The following is a 17,139-nucleotide window of genomic DNA, read 5'->3' on the forward strand; positions in this document are numbered from 1 at the left end:
TACAGAGAGAGAGAGGGACAAGGCCATGGACAGATTTGAAAACAAGGATGTGATTCAATTGATGAATAAAAATCTGGAAATAAAGGCGATTCTGAGTAACGGTGCCAGAAAACCACCCTTGATTGTCATAAAAACCCATCAGGTTTCACTGTCGTTCTTTAGGGAGGGAATCTACCCTCCTTACCACATCTGGCCACGTGTGACTCCAGACCCACAAGAATGTGGATGACTCTTAACTGCCCTCTGGAATGGCCTAGCAAGCCAGTCAGTTGTACCAGACCGCGACAGAAAAGTCAGAAAGGAATAAAACTGGATGGACCACCTGAATTTGACGTTGGCACAGGGAACAGTGATGCCACTCCCAGCAATGTAGACTTGTGCCAAAATTGGGAGAGCTGTGCCTCAGATTAGTCGAGCAACAGCCGGATAAAGTCATACTCATGGAATCATACCTTACAGACAATGTCCCAGACACCATCATCACCATCCCTGGGTATACCCTGTGCAACTGTCAGGAGGAAATTGCCCTGGGAGTCCTCAACATTCACTGTGGACCCATGATATCTCATGGCATCAGGTCAAACATGGGCAAGGAAACCTCCTGCTTATTACCACCTGTTCCGCATCCCCCCGCCACCCCCCGTTTATGAATCAGTGCTCCTCCATGTTGAACACGACTTGGAGGAAGCACTGAGGGTGGCAAGGTCGCAGAATGTACTGTAGGTCGGGGACTTCGATGTCCATCTCCAAGTGTGGCTCAGTAACACCACTACTGACCGAGCTGGCCGAGTCCTAAATGACATAGCTGCTAGACTGGGTCTACGGCAGGTGGTGAGGGAATCAACAGGGAGAAATAGCTACTTGACCTGGTCCTCACCAATCTACTTGTTGCAGTTGCATCTGTCCATGACAGTATTGGTTGAAGTAACCACTGCACAGTCTTTGTGAAGGTGAAGTCCTGCCTCCACACTGAGTATATCCTCCATAATGTGTGGCACTACCACCGTGCTAAATGGGATGGCTTTCAAACAGATCTAGCCACTCAAGACTGGGCATCCATGAGACTCTGTGGGCCAACAGCAGCAGCAGAATTGTACTTGAACACAATCTGTAACCTCATGGCCCGGCATATCCCCCACTCTACCATTACCATCAAGGCAGGGGATCAACCATGGTTCAATGAAGAGTGCAGGAGGGCATGCCAGGAGCAGCACCAGGAATACTTAAAAATGAGGTGCCAACCTGGTGAAGCTACATCGCAGGACTACAATGGAAGTAGCAACTGATAGACAGAGCTAAATGATTACGCAACCAACAGATCAGGTCTAAGCTCTGCAATCCAGCCACCTCCAGTCATGAATGGTGGTGGACAATTAAACAACAAATAGGAGGAAGAGGCTCCACAAGTATCCACATCCTCAATGATTGGGGACCCCAGTATATCAGTGCAAAAGCCAAGGCTGAAGTATTTTCAACCACCTTCAACCAGAAATGCTTGGACCTGGAAAAATGTATTAATTTTGCTTCCAATTTCCACCGCCCCATCATTTCAACATGGACCATCACTGACACTTCCCTTCCTTGACCTCTCTGTCTCAATTTCTGGTCCACCAATATTCATTACAAGCCTACCGACTCCCACAGCTACCTCGACTACAGCTCCTCACACCCCGCTTCCTGTGAGGACTCCATCCCATTTTCTCAGTTCCTTCGCCTCCGTCGCATCTGTTCTGATGATGCCACTTTCAAAAACAGTTCCTCTGACATGTCTTCCTTCTTCCTTAACCGAGGTTTTCCACCCACAGTGGTTGACAGGGCCCTCAACCGTGTCCGGCCCATCTCCCACGCATCCGCCCTCACACCTTCCCCTCCCTTCCAAAACCATGATAGGGTCCCCCTTGTCCTCAATTATCACCCTACCAGCCTCCGCATTCAAAGGATCATCCTCCGCCATTTACGCCAACTCCGGCATGATGCCACCACCAAACACATCTTCCGTTCACCCCCCTGGCGGCATTCCGCAGGGATCATTCCCTCCGGGACACCCTGGTCCACTCCTCCATCACCCCCTACACCTCAACCCCCTCCCATGGCACCTTCCCATGCAACCGCAGAAGGTGCAACACCTGCCCCTTTACTTCCCCTCTCCTCACCGTCCAAGGGCCCAAACACTCCATTCAAGTGAAGCAGCATCTCACTTGCACTTCCCTCAATTTAGTCTACTGCATTCGTTGCTCCCAATGCAGTTTCCTCTACATTGGAGAGACCAAACGCAGACTGGGTGACCGCTTTGCGGAACACCTTCGGTCTGACCGCAAGCATGACCCAGACCTCCCTGTCGCTTGCCATTTCAACACTCCACCCTGCTTTCATGCCCACATGTCCGTCCTTGGCCTGCTGCATTGTTCCAGTGAAGCTCAACGCAAACTGGAGGAACAGCACCTCAACTTCCGACTAGGCACTTTACAGCCTTCCGGACTGAATATTGAGATCAACAATTTTAGATCATGGACTCTCTCCTCCATCTCCACCCCCTTTCCGATCCCCCTTTTTTTACCAATAATTTATATAGATTTTTCTTTTCCCACCTATTTCCATTATTTTTAAATGTATTTCCATCCATTGTTTTATCTCTACCTTGTAGCCTATTTCGATCCCTACCCTTCACCCCACCCCACCCCCACCAGGGCTATCTGTACCTTGCTTGTCCTGCTTTCTACCCTTAATTAGCATATTCCTTAGATAATATCACCACCTTCAACACCTCTTTGTCCTTTTGTCTATGACATCTTTTGGCTATCTCCACCTATCACTGGCCCTCTATCCAGCCCTACCTGTCCCACCCACACCCCGCCCCCCTTAAACCAGCTCATATTTCACCTCTCTTCTATTTTTACTTAGTTCTGTTGAAGGGTCATACGGACTCGAAACGTTAACTGTGTTCCTCTCTGCAGATGCTGCCAGACTTGCTGAGTTTTTCCAGGTATTTTTAAAATAGAAGGGTAACCTGATAGGGTGAGATGAGGTAAGAGCGGGAAGTAAGAATGGCTGGTGTGGAACATAAACGCCAGCACAATCCTGTCGGGCCGAATGGTGCTGTAAAATTCTTTGTAATTCAGTGTAGTTTCCTACTGAGAGTGCTGCAGCTCTAATCTCAGTCCCCTGCCAAATCCTTGGCGCCTGTAATCGGGCCCCTTTGACCAATTAACAACGATTTAAGGATTGCAGAGCATAAACAGACCTGTGTTGATTGAAAACAGCTTGCAGTAGGGGGTTGGGATGGGTGGCGGATGGTAAGTCTGTGTGCATTGTTCTCTTGGAGTTGTCTTTGTCTCTGGGAAATTCCAGCACTTGCCTGAGATCAATGGCAGAAAGAGAATTAATGATGTTGTTGAGATCTTGTTATCGCTGTGGCAATGTTTGTCTTTTACCATGCATTCAACAGCTCCTTTAATTCAGACAACTTGCATATACAGAGGAATCGCTGAAGGGTTGCAACTACATGTGAGAATAGCTGAATGAAGGTTGCACTTTTTTTTAAACAGTGGTGTCTTGTTTGCGAAATGCTCCATGCCAGTTCATGGTCGGGGTGAGTGGTGTGGGTGGAACAATCATATCTCAGCTGGAACCTCGGCCCATATTTAAACCAGAATGTGTACGTTTGAAAAAGAACCCTTCTTTCTGATGGCCCCAAGTAAAATGAATTGGGTGCAGTTTGGTTTCTACAGCAAAGGCAAATGCAGTACACAAAACTAACAGCTCCATCAGCACCTATAGGGAGACGGTGGCACAGTGGTGATGTCATTTAGTAATAGTAGTAGTAATAGTAATAGGCCTAGTAATCCAGACACCCAGGCTAATGCTCAAACCCCACCATGTCAGCTGGTGGAATTCAGGAAATAATTTGGAAATTGAAACCTAGCCTCGGTTAATGGTGACCATGAAACTATTATCAATTGTTGTAAAAACTCATTTAGTTCACTAACGCTCTTTAGGGAAGGAAATCTGCTGTCCTTACCTGTCTGGCCTACATGTGACTCCAGACCCACAGTTATGTGGTTGACTGGTAACTCCCCTCTGAAATGGCCCAGCAAGTCATTCAGTTCAAGGGTAATTGGGGATGGGCAACAAATGCTGGCCTTGCTGGTGTCACTCACATCCCAGGAAAGAATAAATTATTTTTAAAAATAAAAGCAAAATACTGCGGATGCTGGAAATCTAGAACAAAAACAAAAATACCTGGAAAAACTGAGCAGGTCTGACAGCATTTGCGGAGAGGGATACGGTTAACCTTTCGAGTCCGAATGACCCTTCATCAGAATTATTTTTTAAATACATTCGTGAGATGTGGGCGTCACTGGCTAGGCCAGCATTTATTGCCCATCCCTAATTGCCCTTGAGAAGGTGGTGGTGAGCTGCCTTCCTGAACCGCTGCAGTCCATGTGGTGTAGGTACATCCACAGTGCTGTTAGGGAGGGAGTTCCAGGATTTTGACCCAGTGACAGTGAAGGAACGGCGACATATTCCCAAGTCAGGATGATGTGTGGCTTAAAGAGGAACACCCAGGTGGTTGTCTTCCCATGTATCTGCTGCCCTTGTCCATTTAGATGGTAGTGGTCATGGGTTTGGGAGGTGCTGTCTAAGGAGCCTTGATGAGTTCCTGCAGTGTATCTTGTAGATGGTACACACTGTTGCTACTGTGCGTCGGTGGTGGAGGGAGTAAATGCTTGTGGATGGGGTGCTAATCAAGCGGGCTGCCCTGTCCTGAATGGTGTCAAGCTTCTTGACTGTTGACGGAGCTGCACTCATCCAGCAAGTCGAGAGTAATCCATCATACTCCTGACTTGTTCCTTGTAGATCTTGGACAGACTTTGAGGAGTCAGGAGGTGAATTACTTGCCTCCTAATTCCCAGCCTCTGACCTGCTCTTGTAGCCACAGTATTTATATGGTTGGTCCAGTTCAGTTTCTGGTCAATGGTGACCCCCAGGATGATGATAGTGGGGGATTCAGTGATGCTGATGCCTAAGAATGTCATGAGGTGATGGTTGGATTCTCTCTTGTTGAAGATGGTCATTGCCTGGCACTTGTGTGGTGCAAATGTTACTTGCCACTTGTCAGCCCAAGCCTGGATATTGTCCAGGTCTTGCTGCATTTGGACATGGACTGCTTCAGTATCTGAGGAATCATGAATGGTGCTGATCATTATGCAATCATCAGTGAACATCCCCACTTCTGACATTATGATGGAAGGAAGGTCATTGATGAAGCAGCTGAAGATGGTTGTGCCTAGGACACTACCCTGAGGAACTTGGGGTAAAATTAAATTATGAAATTTTAAGAATCTATAAAATCAATAACAGCAACTTGCACTCATATAACACCTTTCACTACCTCAGGATGTCCCAAGTGCTTCCCAGCCAGTGAAGTGTTTTTTGAAGTGTCGATATATTGTAATATAGGAAGTATAACAGGCAGTATACACAATATGTGTAATTGTAGTACATGTACAATGTTTCCCGACCTTGCAGTCAGGATTGAGCTTCCCAATCCATTTAATTTTAAATCTATTTGATTGTGAAGTTGAGTCATACAACTGATGACAGCTGGGTCTCCCAGTTCCACTAGCTCTCTCCATTAGAGGTTAAAAAAGGAAGACATGACATTTATGTAGCCATTTTCACATTCTTGGGACATTCCAAAGGGTTTCACAGCCTGTGAATTACTCCTGGGGTGTGCTTACTCTCATTATGTAGGTCAGCATGGTCATTTTCACATAGCAAGGTCCCACAATTTGCAAATGATCAGCGCTCATCGGCAAGTGGACAATATTCCATCATCACACTCCTGACCTGTGCCTTGTAGATGATAGACAGGCTTTGGGGAGTCAGGAGCCTCAGAATTCCCAGCCTCTGCTCTGCTCTTGGAATCTCAAGGTTGTAAGACTGGAGATTGGGAGGGGTGAGGACATGAAGGGGTTTGAAAATAAGGACGAGAATTTTAAGATCGAGGTCTTGCAGGACAGAGACCCAATCTAGATCAGCGAGCTGGGGCAATGGGTGATTGGGATTTGGTGAGAGTTAGGATACAGGTGGCAAAGTTTTGGATGAGCTCAAGTTAACAGAGGGTGCAAGGTGGGAGCCAAGCCAGGAGTGCATTGCAAGAATCAAGGCTCGAGGTAACAAAGGCCTGGGTGAGGGTTTTTGCAGCGGATGAGCTGAGATGGGTAGAGATGGCCAATGTTATGGAGGTGGAAGTAAGCAGTGCTGGTGATGCTGTGGACAAGGAGTTGGAAGCTCACCTTTTAAAATTATTTTACAAGGGATGTGGGCATCACTGGTGAGCCCAACCTATTTTGTCCACCATAATTGCTCTTTAGACAGTGGTGATGAGCCACTGTCTTCAACCATTGCAGTCCTGTAGTTTAGGTACATCGGCAGTGCTGTTAGGGTCAAACAGGACAGCAAGGTTGTGCACGCTCTGGCTTTGCCCTAGACAGTGACCAGGTAGATGGATATGGTCCCTGTCTTGGGAATAGAGTTTGTGCTGGGGACTCGCCAACATTTTAGTTGGAGGACACCCCCTACACAATCTGCCTTCAGATTTTTAGCACAGGGAGAGATAGACGGGGCCTCATCCAAACAAAGCTGACTGTGACTTCAGTACTGCGCAGGTGTTTTCAGCCTGACCACACAGGAACAGGAGGAAATAAGAACAGAAAATGCTGGAAATGCTCGGCAGGTCTGGCAGCACCTATGAAGAGCGAAACAGAGTTAATGTTTCAGGTCGTGACCTTTCATCATAGAAACAGAATGAGGCATTCAGCCCCTTGATCCTGCTCCCCCATTCATTTGGATCATGGCTGAGTTGCATCTTAACTCCACCCACCCACCTTGGTTCTGCAATCTTCAACATCCTTGTCTAACGAAAAAAACTATCGCCTCAGTTTTGAAATTTTCAATTGCTCCCCAGCCTCAATGGCCTTTTGGGGCGATAGTTCTAGATTGTACTAGCCATTGTGTGAAGAAGTGCTGCCCGTCATCAACGATGTAGCTGTAATTTTAAGCTTATGCCCTCTTGTTCTAGACTTGCCCACCAGAAGAAATAGTTCCCATCTATCTACCCTATCAATTCCTTTAATCACCTTAAACATCTCAGTTAGATTACCCTTTAATCTTGTACACCCAACCCTAATCTAGGCAACCTGACCTCATCATTTAACCCTTTCAGCCCTGATCTAAAACCCTGAGATGAGGTGTGAATCCACGAGCATCTCAGTCAGAGAGGGGAGTCTTGCCAAATGAATGAAACTGGGAACTAAATAGAACTGTTGCATCAGAGAGACTACTGGCTGCTATGAATTTCTATCTCAATGGGATTCAGGACCTGTAGGAAATGAGAATGATGGGGTGGGCGGGGCGGCGGTGAGGGAGAAATTGTATTTTATGCTTTGATTTTTGCATCTTAATGATTTTTAAATATATTCTGGTGTTCCAGCGAGGACAGTTACAGTGTGACGGATTACGCCATGAGGGATCTTCTACAGGTTGAGCCCTGTGAGGCTGAGGAACTAAACCTATCTCCCATGAAGACTGCGTCTGGCATGTTATATTCGCGGCAGAGCTCCATCAACCACCTCTTTCGGCTCACCATGCTCAATAACCACGCTGGAGAGAAGGTGGTGATGGTGTTTGGAGCAGAGTCACCGTGAGTACATTCCCTCTGGATTTTAGTTTATAACTTCCTCATCCTTCAAGGCCACGCTCATCTCTCCCCATCCCCACCTCCTCCAGCCCTAAGAGGCTTTTTTTAAAACCTTCTTCCTTGACCAATCTTTTGATCATCTGCCCTGATATTTCCTCAATTGGCTCAGTGTCATATTTGTTCAACTACGCTTCTGTGAAGAATCCTGTGTTGGGAGAGGGGTGGGGGTGCGTTTTACTGTGATAAAGACGCTATCACAATGCAAGCTGTAGTGCAGGACACAGCACTGCGGTTACAAAGGCAATGCTGATGGGCTCACTCACCTTGCGCAAGCTTGGCCCCCGGCTACTGATGGCCACCACTTCTGTCACCGAGTTGTGGGGCTGGTTCACTGTAGAAGTTGCCTCAATCAACCGCTCCATTAACAGGAGACGCAATGTCCCTTTCTAGCGAAGGACAGAAGAAGCCTAGATATCGTTGACTCCAGTTGGATCAATTTGCCAGGATTTGGCACCTTCTCTGAAGCCTCGGCAACCCTCAGCCAATGAGAGTTCTGCTCTAACCCTTTAAAATTGTAATTCTGAGGTGCTCTGTTTGTCCTCTCTGCCCCAACACACCTACTTGGCACATGAAGGTCATTAGGAGACCCATTGTCTCTAAGGCCTTTGGCCTTCCACCTCACCCGCTGCCATCATAAAACAAAAGATTAGCAGGGAAGGTCGGTAACCAGAGGATACAGATTTAAGGTAAAGTGACAAAAGAACCAAAGGGGAGGTGAGGAGACATTTCTTTTGGACAGTGAGTTGTTATGTTCTGGAATGCAACACCTAAAGGGGTGATGGAAATAGATTGAATGGTAACTGTCAAGCGGTTGCAGGATATACACGTGAAAAGTAAAAATTTGCAGGACCCTGGGGAAAGAGCAGAGAGAATAAGATAAATTGGACTCTTTCAAAGAGCCAGAATGGGCATGGTTGGGTTGAATGGTCTCCTCCTAAAATGATTCTATTCTGTAATCCAAGGACAAGACGGGATCCCCACAGGAACAGGTCCCACTGATTTTCCAAACCCCTGTCAGGTGAACTGCCCCAGTCCCAGCCTGCACCCCATCGGATTGATGAGCCTGCCCCGATTGGACGAGAAGACATATGGGGCTGGACTTGCAACTGCAGGCGGGGTCAGAACCTGAAATTCACCTCGGTGTCAGGTTTCCGATCCCACTTGGTGTTTGAAACGATTGTAAGAGGAAGCGAAAGTTGAAGGAGGTTAAAGAAATTCCACAGGTTTGAAATCTTGTAAAGAGTGAGTTAGGGACAATGGTGTGCTGCCATTATTTTAGCACAGTGACAATGCTGGCAGACTGGAAGACACACAGGGCTGTACTTCCATTTAGAGTTTGGAACAAGAAGGACATGCAGGAGCAATGACCGTAATAGTGTTGTCCAATAAAAGTGGTATTCTGTGTATGAGTATTGCAGTTACACTGCTTCCTACGTTTGCCTCAATTCGTGCTACCCAAACACGACAAGAAAACCCAATCTTTTCCCCCCAGTTACTTTTTGCGAGGAAGCAACTCAAAGCCAGCCAGCTATTTGCTGCAAATTTAACGTAGAGAAGGTGAGGGGAGCAACACATTGGATTCTGAACACTACGACCCCTGTGAGCTATCACAGAAACAACTCAAGGAGAGAAAAAAAAGATAAAAGAAAAATACTGCAGATGCTGGAAATCTGAAACAAAAACAGAAAATGCTGGAAAAACTCAGCCGGTCTGGCAGCATCTGTGGCAAGAAAGACAGAGTTAACGTTTCGAGTCCGTATGACTTTTCTTCAGAGCTCAAGAGAAGTAGAAATGTGATGGAATTTATACTGTTTAAGGGGGTGGAGCAGGTGAAGCTGGATAGAAGTCAGCGATAGGTGGGAGCAAAGGAGAGATTGACAAAGATGAAGGGAAAAAAAGACTTCCATTCACAACTACCAGACATCTCATACCACTTTCCTGCCAAGGAAGTCCTTTTGGCATGTAGTGACTGTTGTAATGTAGGAAATGCAAATTTGTGCACAGCAAGCTCCCACAACAACCATGTGATAATGACCAAATAATCTCTTTTTGTGATGTCAATTGAGGGATGATAAATTTTGGGCAGGGATAACTCAGAAAATACCGGAAAAGCTCAGCAGGTCTGGCAGCATCTGTGGAGAGAGAAACAGAGTTAACGATTTGAGTCTGTACGACTCTATTTCAAAGCTCTGAACTAGTCATAGGGACTCGAAACGTTAAGTCTTTTTCGCTCTCCACAGATGCTGCCAAACCTGCTGAGTTTTTCCAGCATTTTCTGTTTTTATTGCAGATTTCCAGCATCCGCAGTATTTTGCTTTTATCTTAGCAGGGATAACTCCTTGTTCTTCTTTGGATTAGTGTCATGGGATCTTTTACACCCATGTGAGAAGGCAGCCGGGGCCTCGGTTTAACATCGCACCTGAAAGACAGCACCTCTGACAGTGCAGCGCTCCCTCAGTACTTCACTCGGAGTGTCAGCCTGGATTTCTGTGCTGAATTCCTGGAATGGGATTAGAAAGGAAAGTTAGTTAAGCACACAAGGGATAAAGGAATAAAAGGTCATGTTGATGGGATTACATAAAGATAGCGTGTAGCGGCTCACATGTGGCACAAATGCTGACAAGGACCAGTTGGGCCAAATGGCCTATCTCTGTGCTGTAAATGCTTTGTGATACTTTATGATATTGAGGGAGGTTGGAGGCTAGATCAAAATGAGTCAAGAAGTCTCTTGCTTCTAACACAAGTACTAGCTCACTGAGATGGAAATGTATTTGAGTCTTAGATGGACTTCAGTTTTATGGTCAGGGTTGTGGAAGGAAAAAGACACACATGTCACAGCAGAATCCGAACTTCTTGTACTTGTTTCAGTGGTGGGCATGAGGGTGTCGTGTTTGACACCAAAGTGGATAGTAAGGCCAAGAGCGTAAATCAACATAAAACACATAAGAAATAGGAGCAGCAGTAGGTCCCTTGAACCTATTCTGCCAATCAATGAGACCATGGCTGATCTTCGACTTCAACTCCACCCATCCTATCCCCATATCCTTTGATTCCCTTAGTGCCCAAAATCTATCGATGTCAGTCTTGAATGTCTTCATCGGCTGAGCCACACCTCTCTGAGGTGGAGATTGTCAAGGATTCACAGTCCTCTGGGTGAAGAACTTTCTCCTCATCTCAGTCCTAAATGGTTGACCCCTTATCCTGAATCTATGACCCCTAGTTCTAGCCGCTGTAGAAATGACCAGCTACAGCGCCCGTTATTCATAGAATCATATAATCTTACAGCATAATAGGAGGCCCTTGGGTCCATCGTGCCATGTCCATTCTTTGAAAGAGTATCCATTCCCCATAGCCCTGCAAGTTGTTTTCCCTTCAAGTATCTATCCAATTGCATCAGTTGTTTTGTATTAACTTGTGAGTTGTAACAAATTTTTGTGCGATTGTAGCTGATAAAATTGTGCTATTTCACGTGCTCTTCGTTAAAAGTGTGAAAATTTTTAACTATCCCAAGTTAATAGGAGAGCATCAGTTTAAAGCCAGTTCTGAGGTGCCTGTCAGAAAGATTGTTCAATCAGGTAATTAACCAGACAAGGTGATGCTGTGATTAATACGAGGAAATGCTGGAAACTCACAACACACACAGTGGAGAGAGAGAACGATGACTTTTCATCAGAACTGAAAGAAGTTCCAAAGTGAAATTGGGTGTGAAATGGGGAAGGTGATGCAATGGGCACGTGATTTAACAGCCTGTACAGGGCAAGGCAAGGTATAAATCTTGGCACTTCATATTCAAGGTGCTGCTCGCAACTGTCCCCTCGAGTTGTGACAAATACAACAAGCGGTTGGTTAGCTTTTCAGTTCCCTTATTTCAGCTAGTGTGCCCCGTATTACAGCATTGATCTCCATGATACCTGTGTCTGTCCGGATTGAGGACCGAGACAGAAGCACAGGAGTTTCAGGATGCTATTTACATGTTGGACAGGTATCTCCATGTCCCTCTCAGCCCAGCTTTTGGGGGATAAGGTGGAGCAGTGGTACTGGACTATTAATCCAGTGGTCCAGGCTAATGTTCATGGCAGCTGATGGAATGCAAGTTCAATTAATAAATCTAGTATCTAAAGCTAGTCTCAGTAATGGTGACTGTGACAAATCTCATCGATTGGTGTAAAAACCCATCTGGTTCACTAGTGTCCTTTAAGAAAGGAAATCTGTCATCCTTACCTGGTCTGGCCTACACATGACTCCAGACCCACAGCAATGTGGTTGACCCTTAACTGCTCTCTGAAATGGCCTAGCAAGCCATTCATTCAGCTCAAGGGCAATTAGGGATGGGCAACAAATGCTGGTCCAATCAGCGATGCCCACATCCCATGAAAGAATAAAAATAATCACTATTTATATAAGCTATAAGGAAATCTAAGGAATTAATCTCAACAAAGCATGATAGATTTTAGCACTTCCAATAATCAATTTTTTAATATGTTTCAAAATGAGTTTTTTCTTATTCTTAAGTGAGAAAGGTGTGCATGTGTCTACCTCTGCATCAGATACATCAGGTAATTCAACTCTCAATGAAAAAGTTGAAAATCAGGCACTATGATTATAGACTGTTGTGCGTCAAAATTCAGCTATTTGAAAAAATAACAAATGTAATATGGAAAATCTTTAATTTTCTCTCTTTGTGCTTAGTGCACCCTCAGGAGTTTATGAAACACAAACCAAAAGCTAGAATCAGACATGTGATCAGCTGACGCGTAAGCTGATGCTGGAAATCTGGAGTGAAAACAGAAAATGCAAAGAGTTCACGTTTCAGAGCTGCGATCTTTCATCAGAACCCGGGAAAAGTTAGAAATGTAATAGGTTTTGAGCAAGCGAAAGGGGACAGGGCAGAAAGGATAATATGGCAAGGTCTGTGGTAGGTTGGAGGGTAGGAAGGATTAAATAACAAAAGGCTTCGTGGCGCAAAGGCAAAAGAGTGGGAATGGAACAAGTAAAGAAACAAAAGTGGGTGACTAGAAGAGGTGTGAATGGCAATATCCTGAATGGCTGCTGCCCAAAAGTAAAATAAAAGGAATAAGAAGTAGATGAGAGAAATAACAACCAAACCAGCAAAGAAAAACAAAACAAATGGGGGCAGAGGGTAGAAGCTAAACTTAGTTTTGAGTCCAGAGGGCTTTAAAGTGCCCAGCCAAAAGACGAGGTACTGTTAATCAAGACTGCATTGACCTGCATTGTAACACGGCAACAGTTTTGTTTTTCCACACATCCCCACAAAAAATAGTAAAAATACACCAGAATATAAAGATTTTGAAATTTACTTGCAAGCTTTAGTTCAAGTAATCTTGGGAAAAAGTTTGAGCAGAAAGTGTTAGGATGTCTCATCAGTACCAGCAATTGTAATAACTCATCCTGGGGGATTAGGTACACTGCACATACTCAGACCACACTATACAAGTTCAACTCAAGGATTCACAGCAAAAATATCGGGCCAGATTTTGCTGCCAAAGGACCTGACAGGGCCTGCCACTAGAGTTTTAAATTTATTGCATGGGGAGTTGTTGGAGGAAAACCAGATATCGAGAACTTCAGTGAACAGGACAAACAATTGTTTGTGCCCTTAACCAATTTTGATTAAAGGATTGTGGAATTAAACCGGGCAAGGACTAAGAAGGAACAGTAACAAAAAATGGATGAATTCAAGGTCAAATCAAGTATAAAAAGAGAGATAAAGAGGGAAAGAAACATTTGAATTAATAGAGAGCAAAAGAGACAGAAAGGAAAAGTTAGGAAAGAAATTCAAAATTTTGCATTTTTAAAATCTCCAACAACAATTAATATGTGAAGGAATAAGACTCCACACTCGTAATAGTTCATTTTCAGTGCCAGGTAGGTTGATTGGCAGTGATTAATTACTATCACATAGGGCTGAATTTTCCCCCTGTCGGGGAGTTGTGCGGGGGTGAGGGGGAGGAGCACGAACCCAATCGGCGCCCCCAATCGGGTCTGCGCCGCCATTTTACGTAGGCGGGCCAATTAAGTCCCGCCCAGCGTGAAGCTCACCTGGAAGCACTGAGCGCTCCCTGTGCAGGCGGGGGGAGGGGGATTCCCTGAGTCTGGGCCTGCGCTGTTTCGCGCATGCGCGTGAAAGAGCGCAGAAATCTCAGGGAGATTTGTTTAAGTTTTAAACATCTGAATAAAGTAATTAAAAACTTTTAAAACATGTCCCCTCATGTCACATGAGCTGTGACACGTCAATGAATTTTTAAAATAATTTTTTTTTTGGATTTTTAAACACTTCACGAAACCTCATCCCGCCTGTGGATGAAAAATGCGAAGGCCGTCTGGGTTCTTCGCCTGCCCCCCCGCTGACCTTAAGGTTGTTCAGGCAGCTCATTTAATTATATTAATTAGTTTTTAACAGGTCTTAATAGGCCTTTGACAGTTTGGTGGGCGTGCAGCCGAATTGGCTGCGCACCCGCCGAACTGAAAATCCAAATGAGGCGCGGCAAGCGGGCCCCACCCCCGCTTGCCTTCCGGAAAATTCTCCCCATAGTTTAAGGGGAACTTACACTTGAAGTGACAAGACTGAGTTTGGTTCAAACCTTTTGTGCAATACAGCAGCTTGACACCCTGCAACACATTTCAACAGTGCAGCAGACAGAGAGATACTGTTTACACAAAGCACCTCAGACATCAAATTTGGGATATCGGTGTTTGACCTCGCACCTACCCCTCGCCTGGAGTTGTTGTCGGTTTAAATAATGAGGACCGCCATTAGCCTTACTGTTATTTTGACAGCAAAATGTGGCTCATTGACCCTGAGCCCAGGACTTTGCGAGTTGCTCAGGACCCTCTTTAAAGGCACAAAAGGAAAGTCAATGGATAAATTTATCTAGGATATTGTGATTTACATATATATATATGATTTTCTACCAATATTTGTGGAAGGGTTAAAATGAAGGTTGTCTAATGGTGAGGGGACATACAGTGAGAGTTCTCGTGCTGAATCCAAGCACATTTTATAGTGTCAATGTCTCCTCTCCAGAGTATGGGTAGAATTAATTAGAACTAATTGAAAATGCTGGATTCGGAGAACAAATCCACTAGCCTGTCGTTCTTCTGTAGTTTGGGGGTTGCAAAATAAGCTGTTGTAAAAACTGAGGGAGCCAGCGGGTCCAAAATCCATCATCAGGCACCAAGTTACACTTACAGAATAAAAACTGGCAGTTCTTGGGCATAGGGTAATCAGATCAGCTGTTAGTGGATTCAGCAGCATGTGAGCTGCACTGTAAATGCCATTACAGCATATGCCTAATGTGTCAAAGGCTTTGGATGCCAAAAACCAGGAGTGGAATATAATGGAAATGAAGCCAGACCGACATACTGTCAGTAAAGAGTGCACATCAGCGACAAGGGATTCCTGTTCAGAACTCAAACAAGCTCAGAGTGTGATACAGCACCTTTAACATAGGAAAACATCCCATGATGCTTGGCAGCAGCATTGTGAAACAAAACTTGACACCAAGCCACATAGAGTGGGCAGGTGACCAAAAGCTTGGTCAAAGAGATAGGTTTTAAGGAGTAGTTTGAAGAGAGGGAGCGAGAGAGAAAGAGTGGAGAGGATTATGGCGGGAATTCCAGAGCTTAGGCAGCTGAAGGCGTGGCCGCCTATGGTGGAGCAGTTAAAATTGGGATGCATTAGAGGCCAGAATTGGAGGAGAGTGGACATCTCGGAGGGTTATAGAACTGGGGGTGGTCACAGAGATGGGGAGCCCAATTCCGGTAATAGTTTTGCTGCTCTTCCTATCTCAGTCACGGGATGACAGTCTAATTTCTGAATAACCGCCAATATTTTGTAATTCACCTACGCCTCTGATGCCTAGCGGGATCAAGGGCAGCAGGTGGGTGGGTATACCGCCACTTCCAAGTTGCATACGCTACCCCAATTTGGCCATATATTGGTTATTCCTTCACCGACATTGAGTCAAAATCTTGCAACTCCCCACCTGACAACACTTTGGGAGGACCATCACCATACTCACTGCTGACAGGGTGAGATATAGTAGGATGAGAGGAAGCTTGTGTGGAGTATAAACACCGGCATGGGCTAAGTTGGATTGAACAGCCTGTTGCTCCACTTACACAATTCTGTGTAATTCTACATAATGCAGTGGTCAAAGAAGGCTGCTCACCACCATCAAGAGCAATTAGGAATGGGCAACAAACGCTGGCCTTGCCACCAACCCCAATATCCTGAGAATGAATGATAAAAATAATTCACTGGTACATTTTGTTTGCATCAAGAACAATAAATAAAAGCCCTGTGTACTTGGTTCAGCACAGGCTTCACTTACACCCATCAGGGGGTGTGTACACTGGATTTGAGTGATCTTCAGGCAAGTTAGGGTGGTGTTGGGTTGCTGCCTTGGACAAGTTGTTCTGTTGCTTTAGTGAGAACATCCAGACATCTAGCTGAAGCAGAACAGTACTCCAGTATTCGGTTCCCACAATGCTGAGATTCTTATCATTTCATCAGCACAGGAAATGAACATTTTGTTGTGGATGCTCCCAATTTCCTGAGGGCAGCCATTTGCTGGCTTGGAGGGAGGCCTCCGACACCAAGCAACAATATCCAACTGTTTGCTGCGGTGCCATGGAAACTGAGACATCCCGTTTAATTTTGACTTCACTAGAAAAGACAGGGACACTCATTGACACGCAAGAGAAAACCCTTCATGTTTAATCACTAGTTGAAACAGTTCATTTATGAAGCAATGAAGGGATGAATTCAGACTGTGCCCTTGGGGGTGAAATTGGGCCTTCTGAAATGAGCAATGAATTTGTTAGCATGAGTTTCCCCTTTTTTAAAACAGCTTTGTTACACAGTGTGCAGAGCAATTTTCTGAGTTGTATTACTAATATTGTGCAGCCCAGTTGAAACTGGCCTTTGGTGCCGTCCAACTGATCGCAGATATTAGAGCAGCACTCGGCACATGAAGACCTTGAAGCTCTCATTGAGAAATCGTTAATCTGACAGCACCTCATGTACACGTTCACCAGTAATGGTGCTCCAGGTTTTAACCGGTAGGGCCAAAATTGGGTAGCCCCTGAAGAAATAAGACCAAGGACCCTCTGCAAATTGACCCTCAGGCCTCATCTCAATGATCAGGGTGTGCAGTGAGATGCTAGGGGATGCCCAGTGTCTAGAGGCAGCTCGCCATGCAACCAGGGGAACTGACTCTTGCGCTCTCCCTCCCCAACTCCCTCTTAACGGGAAGTTAGAATACATTTACTTGCCTGTTACCTTGGCCTCTGGCAATCCCTTTAAGGTTAGGCCCCTGCTTCTTAACCAAGAGCTCCTGGCCTGCACATTCTCT

At 45.4% G+C, this 17,139-nt stretch overlaps 1 protein-coding gene across 1 annotated transcript in view; it reads left to right on the top strand.

Annotated features, from left to right (window-relative positions):
* LOC144694013 (rho guanine nucleotide exchange factor 26-like) overlaps positions 1-17,139 on the top strand; it is a 210,022-nt gene that overhangs the window by 176,300 nt on the left and 16,583 nt on the right. Inside the window, exon 12 of the mRNA XM_078564337.1 lies at positions 7,496-7,705. Coding sequence (XP_078420463.1) covers positions 7,496-7,705 — 210 coding nt within the window. The remainder of the gene's footprint in view (positions 1-7,495; positions 7,706-17,139) is intronic.

The sequence above is a fragment of the Cetorhinus maximus genome, chromosome 19 (assembly GCF_964194155.1).
Source record: "Cetorhinus maximus chromosome 19, sCetMax3.hap1.1, whole genome shotgun sequence".
Classification (NCBI taxonomy): Eukaryota; Metazoa; Chordata; class Chondrichthyes; order Lamniformes; family Cetorhinidae; genus Cetorhinus; species Cetorhinus maximus.